General features: G+C 32.3%; 3 protein-coding genes across 5 annotated transcripts; all 3 read left to right on the top strand.

Moving 5' to 3' along the window:
• The first annotated feature begins 2,949 nt into the window (after window positions 1-2,949).
• On the top strand, window positions 2,950-8,392 carry LOC108661168 (uncharacterized). Its single transcript, XM_088805776.1, has 3 exons — window positions 2,950-4,210; window positions 5,475-6,310; window positions 6,437-8,392. Exons 1-3 carry the CDS (start codon window positions 2,950-2,952, stop codon window positions 8,390-8,392), a joined length of 4,053 nt encoding a protein of 1,350 aa, XP_088661902.1.
• Window positions 8,393-9,410: 1,018 nt separating this feature from the next.
• LOC18602254 (replication protein A 70 kDa DNA-binding subunit B-like) lies at window positions 9,411-11,385 on the top strand. 3 transcript variants are annotated; one of them, XM_088805853.1, is made up of 7 exons: window positions 9,412-9,500; window positions 9,596-9,717; window positions 9,819-9,900; window positions 10,026-10,158; window positions 10,254-10,411; window positions 10,514-10,942; window positions 11,109-11,385. In XM_088805853.1, the coding sequence occupies exons 1-7, from the start codon at window positions 9,421-9,423 to the stop codon at window positions 11,137-11,139; spliced, it is 1,035 nt and encodes a 344-aa protein (XP_088661979.1). In that variant the 5' UTR covers window positions 9,412-9,420; the 3' UTR covers window positions 11,140-11,385. The 3 variants fall into 3 exon arrangements, 2 of the variants coding, with proteins under 2 accessions (XP_088661980.1, XP_088661979.1); XM_088805854.1 differs by lacking the exons at window positions 9,596-9,717; window positions 9,819-9,900 and having other exon boundaries at window positions 9,411-9,500; XR_016025961.1 differs by lacking the exon at window positions 9,819-9,900 and having other exon boundaries at window positions 9,412-9,717.
• Window positions 11,386-16,117: 4,732 nt separating this feature from the next.
• LOC18602253 (weak chloroplast movement under blue light protein (DUF827)) lies at window positions 16,118-19,506 on the top strand. Its single transcript, XM_007033515.3, has 2 exons — window positions 16,118-16,479; window positions 17,757-19,506. The coding sequence occupies exons 1-2, from the start codon at window positions 16,300-16,302 to the stop codon at window positions 19,263-19,265; spliced, it is 1,689 nt and encodes a 562-aa protein (XP_007033577.3). The 5' UTR covers window positions 16,118-16,299; the 3' UTR covers window positions 19,266-19,506.
• The last annotated feature ends 651 nt before the right edge of the window (window positions 19,507-20,157 follow it).

Genomic DNA, 20,157 nt, shown 5'->3' with positions numbered 1-20,157 from the left:
ACTTCATGATTCTAAGCTACATAAGCTCTTTACCCTCAACACCTGTATTTGGAATTTCATGATATTTAAAGGGTATTTTGAACTTTTTCTCTTTCTCTCCTTCTCTTTTCACCCATTCGCCTCTTATTAAGCCACACCTGGGTTTATCATTTTTTAATTCTGAGGAACATTGTTGAGTTTTCACTCTCATCATTTGCCACTTCATTCCGGTGCTATTAGCCGTGTGAATATGGTTTACTATGCCAGTGCTTTGTACACGTGGGTGACATGCAAGGATAATTGTTGATGTGGAATTCAAATTGAGATGAGGATGTCGAATATTAGGTAATTTTTTTTACCTTTTTGTCTTTTTTTTCAGTGCAGTGTTTGTCTCTTATTTTTATTTCTTACTTTATTTGCTTTATTTTTTTGTTTTTGTTCTTTACTTTTTCTTCTCTTTGTTTACTTCGGTTTTTCCGCAACATGTGAAAAGTAACTTACACTATCTTGCTTGTGGTCTTATTTTTTAAGCTTTCACATTTGGAAGGGTAGCTGTTCAGAAAGGTGTATAATTATAGCTTTCGAAGGTAATGTAGTTGAATTATATATTATTGTGCTTGAATTTGGAACATTATTGTGCTTTTAATTGTGTAAATATTACATGTTGTTGACTGCAGTTGTATCAATTATTTTCAGCATGAACTTTTGGTTTGTCTTTATATATAATGACTGATATCCTAAGTTAAATTGTGTTCTTTGCTGTTTACCTTGTATCTTCTTTAACTCTTTAAAGTGTAGTTACTGTTTGTTATTCCTTTAACATGGGTGGAGGCTGTTTTCTGTTTGAGGCCCGGTAGTATTTGTTAATCCACGATTTATGGAAGATTAAAAAAATCGTGGGCTATTTAGTGAGTAGTCACAGCAAAGTTAAGCAGCTCAAAAGAGCGGTTCTTTTGGTATAATAGCTGATTATGTAATAAAACCCGAACCAAGAATTGCAAGCGTGTTTGTTTGGTCCTGAAAATGACTGAAATCTATATCAGTATATATAGGTAGTTCTTGCCCGTGCCCCTGCAGTATTTCTAACCTTATTTTTTATGAATAAACATTGAGCAGTATTCAGCATTTTTCACTATTGTATTGATCGTTGGATAGTATATTTGGTTTCTTATGTGTGAAGCCATAGTTTTATAAGAGTATTAACAATATTAAATGGTCTTAAATAGGTGCTTCTTTCTGCTGCAACAGCTTCGAGTACTGTGAGCAAATTTATATATATATATATATATATATATATATATATGTGTGTGGTACAAGGTGTAATTAAAAGTTTAAAAGCCATTTATCTTGATGTTTTTTAATTGCCTTTCCAAGGCCTAAGAATGAGGGAAGAGGAAGTAGAGAATGTAGAAAAGAAAACTAAATCATAAAACAAGGGTTGTTTTCATAAGCAGAGTAGGCGGGAGGGCTTAATCTCTTCTTCAAGAAAATATTTGAAAACTTTGTAGAAGAGGTTTAAGCTTCTTATTTTTCGATTCTTTTTTTCTTTTACTCATTTTGGCAGCATGTTGTTGTTACTTACTATTTTTATTTAGGTAGTGTTAAATTTATGTTTCTTACGTGTTTTGATTTTTATTTCATTAGATTACTTATTCTTTGTTTCTTTGTATGTATCGATATAAATAAATTACCATGTTTTTGCTAATGTAAGCATCTTTTATAGTATTTTAAATTGTCAAATATCTAATCTTGAAACCATACTTTTTTTCCAGGCTATATCACCATCAAAGCTAGGATATTCTCTTGGGTAAGTTTAAAGTATCTTAATTAAAATATCTCCATCTTTATGTTTTTATAATTAAATAATCATGATTATAAAAATTCCTTTGAATATTTAACATATTGTTCAAACCTTTATAATTTTTTCCTGTGAATATTTAATTCCTCATGATCATATGATGAAATTACTTATGTTACTTACTGTTGTTATTTAGGTAGTGTTAAATTTATGTTTACTCATTCTTTGTTTCTTTTTATGTATCGATATAAATAAATTGCCATGTTTTTCCTAATGTAAAGCTATTTTATAGTATTTTAAATTGTCAAATATCTAATCTTGAAACCATTCTTTTTTTTTCCAGACTATATCACCATCAAAGCTAGAGTATTCTCTTAAGTAAGTTTTCCTTTATTCACATGTTGATAAACAGAGACAAAGCTACGGTTAGACTATGGAATGTGCCAAATTTTATTCTAATTGTCCTGCTTTTGTCTGTCATCGAGATGTTTTCCTGTATTCAGTTGTTGGGTTTGATGGTGAACTAAAGACTGTGTCTCAAAAATCTGTTGATGTTTTCATTCCTTCTGATTTTTATAATTTACGCTTCTTGAATCCAAACACAAACGGATATTACACATCGTTGGCAAGCACCAGTCAAATACAAAATTCTGTTGCATTTAGAAACTCCAAACGAAAGCTTGGTTATAACACTGTTGAATCGTCATCCTATATTCAAAATGTTGAACAAGATTGTCGAAATTCTCAAAGGAGAAATATTGTGAGTTTTGAGATTGATCATAGAGATGATGACAACTTTTTCGAACAAGAGCTATCTCTTGCTTCTGATGCTTCTCAAATGCTTCCTATTCTGAATGATGAAGATAATATCTCAACATTTAATCAGCAAACTGCTCACATTGGGACCAGTTTTGTTGGAGATAATTCAACTTCTACGCATTTTGATTCAAGTGAGTATTTTTATGAATTCCCATTTTATATGTAATATTTCTTATTTTCATGATTATTTATTCTTCGTTTTCCTAACGATTTTATGTTCATTATATGCAGATCAATATAATATTCCTCTAAATCTAGGTGGGCCAAGATATGTGTGTTGTTTTTACGGTGCACAGATGTGGTATGAAGAAAGAAAAAATAAGTCAAGGAATGAGCGGAATCCGAGATTTACCATGTGTTGTATGGAGGGCAAAGTGTCTCTGCCACCTTTCAAGCAAACACCTTCATTATTGGCTACATTGCTCAATTACAAAGGTGGTCGAACTGCTTATAAATTTAGACACAACATACGGGTTTACAATTCGATGTTTCAGTTCACATCTATAGGTGGTAAAATAGACAGTGAAATTAATAGAAGGCCAGGCCCATATGTCTTTAAGATCAATGGGCAAAATCATCACAAGATAGGTTCTTTGCTACCTGTTGATGGTGAAAGACCGAAATTTGCGCAATTATACATTTATGATACTGAGAATGAAGTGTCTAACAGAATTAATGCATTGGGATATGATGTTCAACAATCTGGTGTCGAAGAGAATATTGTGAAGGAATTAATGGAAATGCTTGACCAAACTAATCAAATTGTCAAAGCTTTTCGAATGGCCAAGGAACGGTTTAAAGAACCTGATTACATACCAGTTAAATTGAGATTGATTGGTGCACGAATGAATGATGGTCAGCAATATACAAATCTTATCTCTTCAGAAGTTGCTGCACTTATTGTGGGAGATGTAGATCAATTGATTGACAAGCGTGACATAATCATTGAACATAGATCTAATGGTTTGCGAAGGATAAGTGATTTGCATCCAGCATTTATGCCTATGCAGTATCCACTGTTATTTCCTTACGGAGAAGATGGCTTTCATCTTAATATTCCATACCAAAAGTGGAATCACACAACCAAAACGAAGCGAGGGACTGTGACTGCAAGAGAGTTTTATGTTTACATGCTTCAATTTCGCTTGAATCAAGGTTTCACATTGTTCTTGGGTGGAAAACTTTTTCACCAATATATAACTGATGCATTTACAAGCGTTGAAGGAATGAGATTGGATTATAATTTGAGGAATCAAAAGAAGTTCAGAACTGAAATTTTTCAGGGAGTAGTCGATGCTTTCACAAGAGGTGATACAGATGGAAACATGATTGGGAAACGAATAATTTTGCCAGCAAGCTTTACTGGAGGGCCACGTTATTACATGCAAAATTATCAGGATGCCATGGCAATATGTACATATTATGGATACCCGGATCTCTTTATCACCTTTACATGTAATAGTAGATGGCCAGAAATAATTGCAGCATTGAAGTTCATTGATGGACAACGAGTGGAAGATAGACCAGATATTGTTTGTCGGGTTTTCAAGATTAGACTTCGATGTTTCATCAAAGAGTTGGTAGATGATCAACATTTTGGAAAAGTCCGAGCAGGTTAGTCTTCAAAATTAATTTATTAGTATTTATCATGTTGCTGCAATTTTTCAATAAACAAACAAAGCATTAATACTATTAGTATTTGCTTATTTTTTTAAATTCTCAATTTGTTCTCATAGCCCTTTATTTTTTTTTATCAAGAATTAAAGTGTGAGATTGCATGTGTGTTTTGTTGGTTATACATTTTTTTCTTAAGGATAGGTATTTTGTTCATAATTTGTTGGTTATTTTTTCTACTCATTTTTTGCTATAATTTCTTCTTTTCTTTACTGGATACAACTTTTTATATTTATTTATGTTACTAAATTGTAAACTATTAAGGTTGATATTGGCATATATATTTCTATTTCAATTTTTAAATGATTTGTTGACAAGTTCATTATATGTTTTAACATAATATTGTATATTTACTGTTTTTTCCCATAAAATATTGTTAATATCACTAACAACATTTATTTATGCATTGTTGCTAACTATTATTTTATTACTCAATTCAAAGATAAAATATATTATCAAATTATTTAACTATTTAAACTAATTTTTAAACTATACATATCAAACAGTAACTTCTGCAGCATAGTTGCTTAGCGCTTGTATTCTCATCATCATAAAAAAAAATTATCAGCATCTTTTCATTCTTCTGTTTCATTAGTTATCTACATGATAGAATTTCAACCAATCTTTGGAAGTGTTGGGATCTTAGGACAGTTTGGAATGATGGTTCTGTGTTTTGTAGGACAAAAGTAAAATCTAAACAGAACAGCTTAAGCTATAAGCTTATAGCTTTCAATTTCATCAACTTCCTTAGAAACAATCGTTAGCACTTCTTTCACAGCCTAAATATTCTCCTCTGAGGACAGTTTGGAATGATGGTTCTGTGTTTTGTAGGACAAAAGTAAAATCTAGACAGAACAGCTTAAGCTATAAGCTTATAGCTTTGAATTTCATCAAGTTCCTTAGAAACAATCGTTAGTAGAAGAGTAGTACAGAAAAATAGTATGATTTTATTTTTGATTTTTTTTGTATCATTATCTGTTTAGACAATGGTTTTCATAGTTAATTGTGTTTTGTATTTGGATAGTCAAGCACCTTGGAACAATCTTCTGTTTTGAACCTACTAATCTCAAAATAATGGGTATAATCTATTGTTGTTGATGTTAGTTCCCAGAGATTGTTCTTTTCAACAAACTTGCTTAGTGTTTGTATTCCCATCATCATAAAATAAAATAATCATGATGTTTTTACTCTCCTGTTTCATCAGTAATCTACACGATAGAATTTCAGAAGAGAGGGCTTCCTCATGCACATATATTACTGTGGTTACATCCTGATAATAGGTGTCTCAGTCCGGAAGATATTGATTGCATTATTTCTGTTGAAATACCTGATCCGAACATTGATCCTTTGGGCTATAAGGCTGTCATAGACTTTATGGTGCACGGACCATGTGGAACAATGAAGCCAAATGCTATATGCATGATCAAAAACCAGTGCAGCAAACATTATCCGAAAAAGTTCCAACCTCGAACACTTTTACCAGAAGATGGAGTTCCACTTTATAGAAGAAGAAATCAATCAAAAGCTATTCTGTTGGATGTCAAATCTGGATTCGAAATTGATAATCGGTACATTGTTCCTCACAATCGGAATTTGTTGGTCAAATACCAATCCCACATCAATGTTGAAATCTGTAATAAAGCAAGATCCATCAAATACCTTTTCAAATATCTAAGCAAAGGTCCTGACAAAATTAGAGTTGCTATCGAACAGAGTGCTACAGCAAATGCATCCAATATTCACATGACTTCTACAGCAGTTGATGAAATAAAAAACTACTTAGATTGTAGATATGTTTCGGCACATGAAGCATGCTGGAGGTTGTTTAGTTTTGAATTGCATTATAGAGATCCATCAGTGGAACGTTTGCCCATTCATCTTCCTAATCAACAGAGGGTATCTTTCTGTGATAATGACTGCTTATTACGTGTTCTTTCTAGACCTGGAATTCGTGATACAAAATTCACAAAATGGATGGAAGCTAATGCACTACATGAAGATGCACGATGTTTAACTTACGTAGAGTTTCCTACAAAATGGGTTTGGAAAGACAACTTAAAATAATGGAAAAGAAGAGAAGGAGGCAGATCTATTGGTAGAATTAGCTACATTCATCCAGCAGCAGGAGAACTATTCTATTTAAGGATGTTAATTAATGTTGTTAAGGGACCATCTGGTTTCAAAGATTTACGTACAGTTGATGGAATCTTATATGAATCATTTCAAGCTGCCTGTAATGGATTGGGTTTGTTGGGTGATGATAAAGAATGGGATGATGCTTTGGCACAAGCATCTGGGTGGTCTATGCCTTATCAATTGAGGCAACTTTTCACAACAATAGTGCTCTTTTGCCAAGTCACAAATGCAAGACAGCTTTGGGAAAAACATTGGGAAGCAATGTCAGAAGATATTCGACACCGATTCCAAAGTTTATATCAATTACAAAATTATGTAATACCAGATGAACATATCAAAGATTATACATTGACTGCTTTGGAATTACTATTTAGCAACAACTCCACCTCATTAGCAGAGTACGGTCTTCCAACTCCGATGGTTAACATGAACAGCCAGTCGATTGACAAGTTGTTGATGGAGGAATTAGATTACAACACTGAAGAACTTCGTGTTGAACATGCGACATTATTTGCTAAATTAAACAATGAGCAAAAAGAGATATACCATGCTGTTTTGCAATCTGTTGCTCATGATGAAGGAACTTTTTTTTTCGTGTATGGTCATGGTGGTACAGGAAAAACTTTTCTTTGGAAAACCATCATATGTGCCCTCAGAGGAATTGGTCAAGTTGTTTTAGCTGTTGCTTCATCTGGCATAGCTTCTTTATTACTTCCTCGAGGTAGAACTGCTCATTCAAGATTCAAGATACCTATTGATGTTGATGATCTGTCTACTTGTGAAATAAAAAAAGGAACACAATTAGCAAGATTGCTTCAAAAAACTGCTCTTATTCTTTGGGATGAAGCACCAATGATACATAGGAATTGTCTGGAAGCATTGCATAGAAGTCTCCAAGATATTATGCTTGATGATACCCGACATGAAAACAATAAAACCTTTGGCGGAAAAACAGTCCTCCTCGGAGGTGATTTCAGACAAATTTTGCCTGTCATTCCATCTGGATCTAAGCATGATGTGATCAATGCTTCGATATGTAAATCTCCTCTATGGGAACATTGCAAAATCTTTACTCTACAAACAAACATGAGATTATTGAGTCGATCGCTTGATCAAACTGCAACTGGTGAAATCAAAGACTTTGCTACATGGATTCTGAATGTTGGTGATGGTTGTGCACAAGGAATTGGTCCTAATGTTGATGACGATACAACAATCATCAAAATTCCAAATGATTTGTTGGTTAGTCCAGGAAATAATCCAATTCAAACAATATGTTCTACTATCTATCCTGACTTTGCTCAAAATTTTGCAGATATATCATATTTGCAACATAGAGCGATAGTAACTCCGTACAATGATACAGTCACCCTCATCAATGAGTTCATGCTTTCCGAACTGCCTGGTGATATCAAAACTTACTTGAGCTGTGACACAATTTCAAAGAGTTCGTCGAGCACCAGAGATGAAGATTTTTTGTATCCTACTGAGTTTCTCAATTCTCTATCTTTTAATGGGATTCCGAACCATAAACTTCAACTAAAAGTTGGTGCTACAATCATGTTATTGAGGAACATAAACCAAAGCTTAGGATTATGCAATGGCACTAGATTGATGGTGACTCATTTAGCATCCCGTGTGATCCAAGCTGAAATCATCTCTGGAAACCATATAGGTGAAAAAGTATTTGTTCCTAGAATAAACATGACAGTAAAAAATTCAAAGTGGCCATTTGTTTTGACCAGAAAACAATTTCCGATCAGATTGTGTTATGGGATGACAATAAATAAGAGTCAAGGACAAACACTTGACATAGTTGGCCTATTTTTGCCTAAGCCAGTTTTCACTCATGGCCAGTTATATGTTGCTCTTTCAAGAGCAACAAGTAGAGAAGGATTAAAAATATTAATCCAATCTGAAAATGATTCTAATATAGGAACTACTAAAAATATTGTTTATAAAGAAATTCTACATGCTTTACATTAGACATATTCCATTCTTTCTTGATATTATTATATTTTGCGGTATCCTATTCTATCCTATTTATAATATAAATGTTTCTATTGATTAACTTGATGCATATTATGAATTATTGTATCATACAAGATTTTTGTGAATTATAGTAGATATTAATTGAATCTTCTTCCATTACTATTCCCAACATCTAACACTAGATGTTTTTCTTCATTTTACAAAATTTTTGCTATTATATGGTAATACTTTTGTTTATATTTATTTTCCATCAATATATCTAAAATCATGATAATTTTTTTACTGCCAAAATTATCTAAACTTATTATTCCATGCTTTCACAGGAAATCATGTCATATCAACCTCTGTCTGAATTACAAATTGGAAAAGAAGGAGGTACAATTCAAATTTGTGTTGCACGCATTTGGCACAGCATCAACTACAAACAGGCAAATGACATTATCAGCCTTGATTTCCTTGCCACCGATGATAAGGTTCGTTAACTTTTGATAAGGTTGTGATCTTAAAATAGTAATGCTCCAAATCTTATCAAACAATTAATAATCTTCTTTGCATCCAGGGCAATGCAATTCAAGCTATCATCCATAAAATACATATGAAAGAATTTGAATCCATCCTAAAAGAAGGACATGTTTACTGCATTTCTGATTTCAAGGTGTCTAAACCAAAAAAAAGCTACAATGTAATTTCAGCTCCTTCTGCGATCACAATCACTTCAAAAACGAAGATTGTCAAGGCATCATCATCTGCTTTATCATTTCAACGCCACTACTTTCAGTTTTTGGAATTTGAACATCTGCCACATAGATATAAGATCAACGAAACTCTCACCGGTATGTTTAAATCATTATTCTTCAGAATGCAACATTTTTTTTATTGCACCATACCTTGTAAATATAAGCATACTGTATAACTGTTTGTTTTAATTAGTTCATTATCACATTTTCCTCTTAGTAATTCTATATATAATGTCAATAATTCATTTATTGTTAAATGTAGATATCATCGGTCTGATCATTTCAATGAGCAAAGTTACTGCCATATATGTCAGCAACAAATCAACTAAAGTTCCTAAACGGAACTTGCAATTGCAGAACATCAAGTTTGCTACATCGAACTATACTTTCTTAACAAATATTACGTTTCTATAAATGATTAATATAAGTTGACTATTATATTCCTTTTGTTTCTATCTAGAGGCACAATAATTAACGCAACCCTCTGGGGAGATCTTGCATATTGTGTTGATGATGATATTATAGGACTAAAAAGCAAACCAATCATTATTTTGGCTGCTATGACAGTTGGAGAATACCAAGGTAAATGAATTAAATCTTCAACCATTATGCTATCTTCAATCATTATAATGTTTGACATGAACATACTCATAATTTAATCCATTCTATACATAAATTTTTAGGACAACCATCTGTTGCTTCATGCTCTGCATCCAAAATTTATGTTGACTTAAATATTCCAATTGTGGCAGACATGAAAGCTAGGTAAACATTGAATAAAAATTATGATCTATCATACTTTTTTTTTTCATTTTGTTATTGTTTCTTTAACCACCATGCATTAGTATTGAATTTATTATTTCTTGCTTTCATGTTCAATTCACACTCAGATTCGATGAAAAAAATGCACCAGTATTACTGCTTGATGTCCGCCAACGACCACAAATACCACCTGATCAACAAGAAAATCATAATCGTGTGACGATTAAGCAATTGCTGCAAATTGATCACTCCAAAACACAAGTAAGAATATCTTCCAATAATTAATTATGAAAACAAAAATCATATTCATTCTATTTGTCATCATCACTTTTTTTTTTTTGAACATCTCATTACAGATAGAGACATACACTTGCATTGCAAAAATCAAAGAATTTGATTGCACAGAAAGATGGTATTACATCGGTTGCAAAATATGCATGAAAACATTGCAACAAATAAGTGATACTTTTTGGTGTCCAGATGCAAAACATGGAGAACAACTGCCTCATTTATGGTACATTTATCATCATAAATCATAATAGTCATTCACAGAACTTGATTTTTCATCACTCCTATCATTCTTTAACAAAATCATCTTTTCTTTCTTCCAAATTAGCTACAAATTAATCATCACTGTTGAAGACAATACTGGAAATGCAACATTTGTGGTATTTGGTGATGATGGTGAAAAAGTCGTTGGTGCATCAATTCCTAAACTTGCATTGCTAAACCACTTAGACAAATATATCCTTCCTGAACCAATCACCAAACTCATTGATCAAGAAAAGCTATTTAGCATAAGCTTGGTCACAAAATCATTGGACACTGGAAATCTTACCTTCAGAATCAATAGTTGCAAAGCTGTTAATGAAGCCCATAAACCAACAATGATGCTTGGACAATCATCTACCTGTGAATCTACTTTACATTTGAATAAAAAAAAGAGCAACCTCGAAGTCCAAGAATGCCCTCCTTCCTCACCAAAAAACCAAATACAGCAAGACCTTTTTCCTGAAGAATCTCCAATCAAAAAAGTCAAATTGAGGTAATAAACAACTACTTTACATTTTCATATATTATTTTAGATTTCTGTATTTAATAATATACATCTAACATGTCTTCTCAGTGACAATATTGCTGTTATGATTATATTTTCCTTCATATTAAATATTATCTTAAACTAACCATCTCTTATTTAATATTTGTTACAGTGCTGAACAGAAACAAGATAAACATGGCTGAAAATCTATAATCACTGCTGTAACATAAGTTTTTGTTGCTTTATAAACACCATCTTACTTCTCTGATGTTGTCCAAAAATTGACGCTGCATATTTTGAAAGAATTTGTACTGATCAAACTTTGTCCTTTTTTTGGACAACAAAATGTTCAGTTGTTCATCACTGAACATAAAACAACTTTTATATATTTTGTAATGTATGATATTATTATAGTAAACTTCATAATCATATGTGTAATACCCAATGTTACCACGAATGCATTAGAAACAGCAAAAGCTGCTCTTGAACAACTCTTTTATCATATAATAACAATGATATATGTTGCTCATCTAATACTTCCAAGTACAGTACCAAGAATGCGAAAAATTGAATGTGGAATTGTCACTAGAATTCTTCCAAGTGATTATGGCTTCATCGAAGTAACAGGCAAATTTAGACTAGCAACTGCAAAATGATTCTTCATGAAAGGATTGCTCACATAAACAAAAACTACCTGGTTTGCGATTACAAGAACATTGAACAGCATGTAGATCATGTTGCACAGAACAAGCTGTCAATAAAATATGACTGCTACCTTGCCAACCAATTAAATAAGAAGCTCTAAGTAACATTAGCTGTTGACATAGGCACGAACCCAGAGAATACCAGAGAATCATTTCTTAGTAAATTGAAGCAAAATCAATCGTATTTCTTAGCAAATTCAAGCAATACATAACTTAGCATAGATTCATTTATTATCAATTAATAACACCCGCGATATAACGCGGGTCAATAACTAGTTTAATTGAAAGTAAAGTGTTAATTAACTAGGTCATGAAATAATTATATATTGATATTTTATCTGCTAACTTAGTACAAAGATTGTGTACAACTTTCACAATTACATATTGATATTTTCTCTAGAAAAACATATCAAAAGTCTTTGCTATAGGATGTTTTTTTTTTTTGAAAGATATGCTATAGGATGTTTGTAAACTAATTATGAGATATTCTATATTAAAATATCAAATTCTCGTAGTAAAAGAAAAGATATGCCTTGTTAATATATGTATTGAACGCCAGTGCTCTCCAAATTTGACCTTGTTAAATAAACACTTAAACATTACGAAAACAGTCTTTTGTTTCCATGCATTTTCGAAATTATGTAAATTCTTTTTGCCTTGACTAAATACCCAAAGATTGGCTTAGCTAGCACCCATTAGCAAATTAACTAAGGATGGAAGAAAAGAATAAAAAAAAATTGGGTGGGGGGGCGGGGGGGAAGTAATTTAGCGAGAAAGAAATCAAATAAAAAAACTATGTAAATATGAGTGAATATTGATATTCTTAAGCTAAACACACATGAATTATAATAAATTGAAGAAGAGAGAGAGAGAGAGAGAGAGAGAGAATTAGATGTATAAATTTTAAATTTCACAAAAGTTATTTAATTTAATAACTATTCGATACACTTTCTATCATTTAAAATTAAAATAAAAAAAAAAGTCTCTTAGTAACAATAGTGTAAAAGAAAAAATTGGTCTATATTTGTTTATAATTTAGCAATATTTGGTCAATTAATATAGAAGTAATATAGAGGATAGTGGTTAACAATATATATTTTAAATTGAAAGCAAATTTGAACTATATATTTTTTACATTAATGCGTGAGATGAACTTTACCTTTCGATGTGGCAATTATTAAATTATGAATTCAATTTAAATGATAATGAAAGGTTAAATTATGTAATTAGTCTCTGTATTCTAATAGAGTGGTAGATTTAATCCTTACACAATAATTTGTAAAAATTAAATCTTTATACTTTTTAAAATTAACAATATCAGTCCAATTACTAATAGTATTTAAATTTTCTATTATTTATACTAGCATGATATTTTCTTGCTAATGTGGCATTGAATGTGATATTAATGATAATGTGACTTTTTTTTATTTATTTCACAATACTTTTTTCACTACTTTAAATTATGAAACACACAAATTCAATTCTTCTTTATCTCACAACACTCTTTATCTAAATCCTAAAATCTTATCCATATTTTTGATTTGTTTATTTTCCAATCCTCTTTAAAACTTTGACCACATATTGGACAATTTTATGCTCACACTTACAAAATATATGTCAATGTTTGATCACATCATGTCGGCATTGATATTACATCATTCATAAAATGTCATATCATCATTATCATGTCATTAGATTCAATACCACATTAACAAAAAAAATCACATCAACACAATCAAACGCTATATCAACATAAATAACAAAAAAATTTTAACACATTGAATTGACATTGTTAATTTCAGAAAATACATGGATTTAATGTTTACAAATTATTATATAGAGACTTAATCTACCATTTTGATAGAGTATAGAGATTGAATACATAATTTGATCAAAATAAAATTATCACAAAAGATTGAATTAATTATATAAGTATTCTTATAAAATCAAGGGTCATGCTTGACATGGGTCAAAAAACTAGTTACAATAAATAAATAAAGTTTTTTTTTTTTACTTGAGAGAAGGAGAATATGAATCCTATTCTTTAGGCAATAAGATTACGCACCAATCAATATGTCAAATATTCGAGTGTAAAGTTTTTTTTTATTTGATGAAAATGGAAATACTATCTTCTCTTATGATAATTAAAAAAAAGGAATGTTCTCTCACACCCTTTTTAGGTGAAAAAGGAAAAATATAAGTGGATCCAAAAGATGATGATAGTATAGCCCATGCTGAAGAGCCCATTTTGAAGCATGATGATAATGGCTAGCAGACATATAGGCATGCATCTATACATGCTGGGGTAGCAAGTTGGCAGTGAAAGCTGAGCTATTCAAAATGATTTCCATGGCGACGACCATTTGCATGGTCATGAACAAGTCGGCAATCCAAGCCCACCAGCATAACAAGCTAATTATTTTTCTAGTCTTTCTAATATTCAGAGAACATGGAATTAATTTTTAAGACACCTTTTGAACAGTGTATGATTGTAATGAAAAATGTTAAGTATCACAGTTGTCAATTCGGTGTTGTACCCAAAAAATAAAAAATAAAAAGGTATGGTTCAATTATTCAATACTTATAAAATAATATTTTTTCATAAATTTACTCGTATTATTATTTTTATGCTCTTTGTAAATAATTATTCAATACTTATTGAATGCTCTTTGTAAACTAGTAGATAAGTAGTGAAACAGTCTATCTATCTTGAATTATTTGTTTAATAAAAGGAGAAAATTACTTTTTTAATCACTTAACTTTTTAAGATTTTATGTTTTGATTATATAATTTTGAAATATAACATTTTGGTCATTATCATTTATAAAAGGTAAATTTCTTTGTCATATAATTATGCCTAAATGATAATAAAAAATTTAAAAATATATTTTTTTAAATTTTTGTTATGTGACAGAGTAGCAGGTATGAATATGATATGAAATATTAAATGAGAGATTCATTTTTTTTAACGGTAAAATAACCAAAATAATAACATTATTAAATTTTGGTGACCACGTCGTTATTTTGTAATTAAAACAAAAAATCTCAAAAATTTGAAGTAATAAAAAAGCAATTTATTTAAAAGAAAAAAAAAACACTAGAAGGACCCTTTTTTCTCTCCAATCACTCTTAGCTCTTCTTAGGAAATTGGCCCTCTACTTTAACACACCCCCCCACCGCCCCCCAAAAAAAAAAAAAAACCCAAGAATCAAATTCAAATGGTTTTAAGCAGGAAGCCTCCAATGGAATCATGAACATTTGGATCATTGGATCATTCTTTTGTACTGTCTTTTTACCTTATACTAGCACTTTATACAACGGTCGGGTAATGATTTTCTGCTAGTAAAAGGGGAATGCAATAGTAAAGTAAGCTTCTTTCCGACCCAAGGTCTCTCTCCCTCTTTCACTCTTCAGTACCCTTTATTTCATATTTCCTTTCAGAAGGGAACATTAACATATATATATATATATACATATAATATGTATTTGACTGTCGCAACTTTCAAGTGAGCTACCAACCATAATTCCTTTCTTTAATTACACATTGATCTTAAGGAGCGTACTTTGTCCTCTTTGAACAACCCATTGTTCCATGACTGTTTGCTAAAGCAATGCTATCATGCAGAGCTCTCTGCTTTTAAATTTGATGCAAAACAGTAATCAAATCCTCCATTTTATAGCTAAAAGGTGATGCAATGATTAACACATATATAATATATATATCATTAATTATGAATGGAAGGAATAGGATCCATGTGAAATCCTTCTCATCTTCAGTGATTAGCATAATTGTAATTGAATTAAGTAATTATATAGGATTCACGGCCTTCATATTATTTCTGGCAAAAACTATTTCGGATTAAGTATAGCAAACTAGTATTATCTTTCCTTTAAAAGAGAAATGTTAACCATTGCTTAATGACATTGGTTAGGTTATATGTAAGTGAAAAAAATTTGTCTCTAATAATACATTATCCTCTTTTAAATTTGGTAACCGAAAATTATTTTTCTAAATAATATTTTAATTATCCTTAATCAATATTTATAGACATCTTACTTAAAATACTTACAATTAATGAAAAAAACACAAAAACACCTTAAAAAAAACTATAACATCAATTTTGATGAATTTTTTTTTTTTTTAAAAAAAAGACAAAGAAATCTAAAACAGGCCAGCACTTAAGTTGAGGCTTTTGTCCTTTAAACTTTAAAGTCCGTTGGAATTTATTGCCGTTAAAATTGTGTGTCCCCCCATTGCCCCACGCGCTTTAATCACTTCTCAAACTACCCAATATTTCCATCCACCCCAAGGGTAACCACCTAAAACGTAAACCCCGCTTTTTTCCATCACAATTCCATTTAACCCCCGGAAAATTTATCAAACATCCAGGACATTTTTGGAAATTCAAACAAAAAGAAGTAAAAACTCAAATTTTCCTTTTTTTTTTGTTTTCCCTCTTTCTCTTTCTTCTGTTCCGTAGTTGAGAGCCGTTCCTCCTTTATAGTACTGTCGCTTTGATTGTCTCTCACTCGCTCACTCGCACCAACTGCAAAAACTCCAAACCAAAATCATTATCTTCTTAGCAACTTTTTAAGGTTTTTCTCTTTTGCAGTTGTTTTTGTTTGAGTAAGTTTCTGGGTTTTGTTTGATTTTTTTGAATGGAGGTGGACAGCAGTGAGCTTGGTGATTCGGGCACCAAAATGGGTGCTCTGAAGGGTGGGGTCAGAGCTGAGATCGATACTTCGGCCCCGTTCGAGTCAGTGAAGGAAGCCGTTTCTCGATTCGGTGGAATCGGTTACTGGAAACCCTCTCAAAATAAGCTCATCTCTGAAACTGAGGTTTAATTTCTACAAAAATGGAAAATCTTGGTTTCTATTTCTAGGTCTTTCTAAGAAATGTTGCTGGATTTCATTCATGGGTTTGGCTTGCTTTTTTATTTTGCTTGTTGATGTTTTGGTCTATTTTGTTTGAGATTGGCTGTGGACTGCTTTATGGAATCACAAAGGAATCAATGTGGGTTCACAAAGTTTTAGATGTTTTTAGCTCAGGATTTACATCGAAAATTTTAAGGCTCTGTTTGGTTGTCACTTTTGCCAGTTGTTTTTTCCTATTTCTATTTGGCTGCTTTAAGTCTTCCTATGATGTAAAAGAAATGGTAGAAACCAAAATTATAAGGGTTTAAAGATGAATAAATCAGTAAAATGTAGTATCAATTTTAACATGATTCTTCTATAGGACTGTAAAATCATGCATTTTTCGTTAATTCAGCAAGAATTTAAACTTTTCAATATTAAATTTCTTTTTTCAAAAATATTGTTTGCTTTTCTATGCATGAACATTTTTTGCTTTTGATTCCAGAAGCACAAAACAAGTAGCAAAAGTAACAAGTAAATTGTAGTTGAACCTTCTCCTCAAGGTTGCTATAGCTGGTAGAAGGAAAGAATGTGTATTGAAGAGAGTAAGTGTGAGAGAATAGAGAAAGCCTGGCAAATCTAAAGTAGGATGCTCACTAGGATGGTTTCAAAGTTGATTATGCATAGATTTTACTGCATGGTACCTTGAGATAACTTTTATATTTGTTGCAAGAGAAAGTGGTGCGAGTTATAGCTGAGACATTCAAACTGAAATGCTTATATGTATTGATAATAAATGTGCTTTCTATAGCTTAGTTGGGAACAAGGGATGAAAATTGTTTACAAGGCTTCATGTATCATTTATCACATTCCATGCACTCATGAAAATGAATTTGAAGCATTTAATGTATTCAGAAGTTTCACAGCTTTATTTTAACTCTGAAGCTTCTTCTATTATTCTGCTCTCTGTACAATCAGCTTTATTATGAATTATTTTGGAGGTCTATCATGTCAATCAATTGGTTGTACTCTTTGGGCCTTTTTGTGTGGTTTGGGTTTTAGTTTCCTTCATGTTCCATGAATGCTTTAGAAAATTTAGTTGCTTCTGCTTGTAGGAAGGAGATAGAGCGTTTTGTTTGTCTTTGACACTGCTAATTGATATTACTAAAATGAATAGCTCATGTACTACCTCAGTTTTTGTTTGTCTGCCTATGAATTTTTTGAGATTTGGTTGTCTTCTGACAAGTTCTTAATATTTGCAGCATGACATGGAAGAAGTTGACATTGCAAAATTGGAGGAGCAAGCAGCTGAATTGGAGAAAGATCTCATTGTTAAGGAAAGAGAAACATTGGATGTGTTGAAAGAGCTTGAAACAACCAAAACAACTGTTGAAGAACTAAAATTAAAGCTGCAGAAAGAAGCATCGGAAGTAAATGGGACCCTAAATATGAACACAGATGTCAAGACTGTGACCTCTGAAGTGAAAGAAGCAGAGAAAGAAAATCATCAAGGTGGCCATCCAAACTTGGCAGGAAGTTTGAGCCCCCACCCATCATCATCTCCAGGTTTAATCTTGATGGAGTTGAAGCAGGCCAAACTGAACCTTTCCAGGACAACTAATGATCTTGCTGACATTCGAGGTTCTGTGGAATCACTAAACAAGAAATTAGAGAAGGAAAGAATTTCTCTTGAGAAGACTCGAGAGAGGCTAACTCAGAATTCCTCAAAGATATCATCCCTTGAAGAAGAGTTAAATCAAACAAGACTTAAACTGCAAGTAGCAAAAGAGGCTGAAACCAAAAGCAGTGCTGATAATCATTTGGATATATCAAGGGAGCTCCAACGTTTGAGTTCTGAGGCTGAGCAATTCAAGAAAGTTGGAGAAGCCGCAAGATCAGAGGTTTCAAGAGCAATATCTGAGATTGAACAGACTAGAACAAGAATAAAAACAGCTGAGATGAGGCTACTTGCAGCTAAAAAAATGAAGGAAGCAGCTAGAGCTGCAGAAGCTGTGGCTCTTGCAGAGATCAAGACTCTTTCAAGCAGGGAGAGCTCGTCTGGCATTCCTGTTCAAAAGGCTGAAGGGGTGACTATTTCATTTGAAGAGTACTCTTCCTTAAAGAGCAAGGCTCAAAAAGCTGAGGAACTTTCTAACGGGAGAGTGGTAGATGCTATGCTCCAAGTTGATGAAGCAAATAGTTCAAAGATGGAAATCTTGAAGAGGGTAGAGGAAGCCACGGAAGAAGTCAAAACTAGTAAGAAGGCCTTGGAAGAAGCATTGAGCAGAGTACAAGCTGCAAATAAGGGCAAGCTGGCAGTTGAGGAAGCCCTTCGCAAGTGGAGATCTGAGCATGGTCAGAAAAGACGTTCTGTACACAACTCTACCAAGTTCAAGAATTCTTACCCATCTCACAATCGGAAGGATTCTCGTCTATTAGATGTGAATGGACTCAATCTGGTTAGTGATGGTCCAACTCCTGTTTTGAAGCCAACCTTATCAATAGGGCAAATCCTAAGTCGGAAGTTGCTTCTGCCTGAAGACTTTGAGACTGAGATGCTGGCAGAGAAAGGCACTGTGAAGAGAAAGGTGTCATTAGGTCAAATGCTCAGTAAACAAAATGGCGATTGCCCCTCCTTTCAGAAGACAGAGAGAGAAAGTGGTCACAAGCAGTTCTCTGGAAAGAGGAAGAAGTTCGGATTTGCTCGGTTTTCACTGCTTTTAGCCAAACAGAGTAAGAAAAAGAAGAAGCCCACTCTTAACTTAAGGTAGTGCTGTGATGGGGTTCCTTTGTTCTAAGTGGAGCACTAACTCTTAATTTCTATTGTTGACCTCATTTCCCTTCACGTTCCCTGTTTTATATTGTGTTCGCTAGATTCCATTCATCCTTTGTCCGAGCTGTTTATCCCTATGGTACTTGTAAAGATGCCTATATCTGATGTTGTGTAAGAACATGTTAAAAAATCCTGTTATTTTTAACTTGCATGAAATTTGACTAGATGTTGTGCCATTATATCATGTGTTAGTTGGGTATTCTTGCAAAGTAAGATGTAATCTTTCCCCATCCCTTTACTTATAACTCAGCCTGCATTTAGAAATATCCCAACGCTGTTACAACTAACACAACGATTGAAGCAAGAATATGTTTTTATACCAAACTATTAGAGGGGCAAAAGCAACTTGCAAGTCCTTCCATAGATCATTCCATTGAGGGCCGTTGGAATCGTCGTTCCATTCTGATGTAACCTAAGGAACCAGTACCTTTCGTAAAACAAGATTACTTTATAAGCATGAAAGCAGAGGCATGAACAAAACCCAGCAGTCCAAAAGCATACATTTCACCTCTGAACTTTGTTTGCATTTGAAAATATGTAATGGTAACATGGTTGTGCCCAAGGGCGGAAACTAACCAAATTTTATTCAGGACTCAAGACACAAAAAAGGTAAAGCAATATAATTTTAAAAATATGTTAAATTTTAAAAAACCAATATGTTAAATTTAATTTATAATAAAAATATTGATAATAGAAATATGAAACTAATTATAAAATTATAATGTGTAAAATATAAATAATTAAAAAAATACAAGATTAATAATTTCTTCTTTTATAATCAGAATTATTGAAAAACTATATATTTAAGATTATTTCATTTCAACTAAATA

Source organism: Theobroma cacao, chromosome 4, assembly GCF_053813885.1.
Source record: "Theobroma cacao isolate CCN51 chromosome 4, ASM5381388v1, whole genome shotgun sequence".
In the NCBI taxonomy this organism is placed as follows: domain Eukaryota; kingdom Viridiplantae; phylum Streptophyta; class Magnoliopsida; order Malvales; family Malvaceae; genus Theobroma; species Theobroma cacao.
The sequence above is the reverse complement of the archived record's forward strand: the minus strand, read 5'-3'. Positions and strand labels throughout refer to the sequence as shown.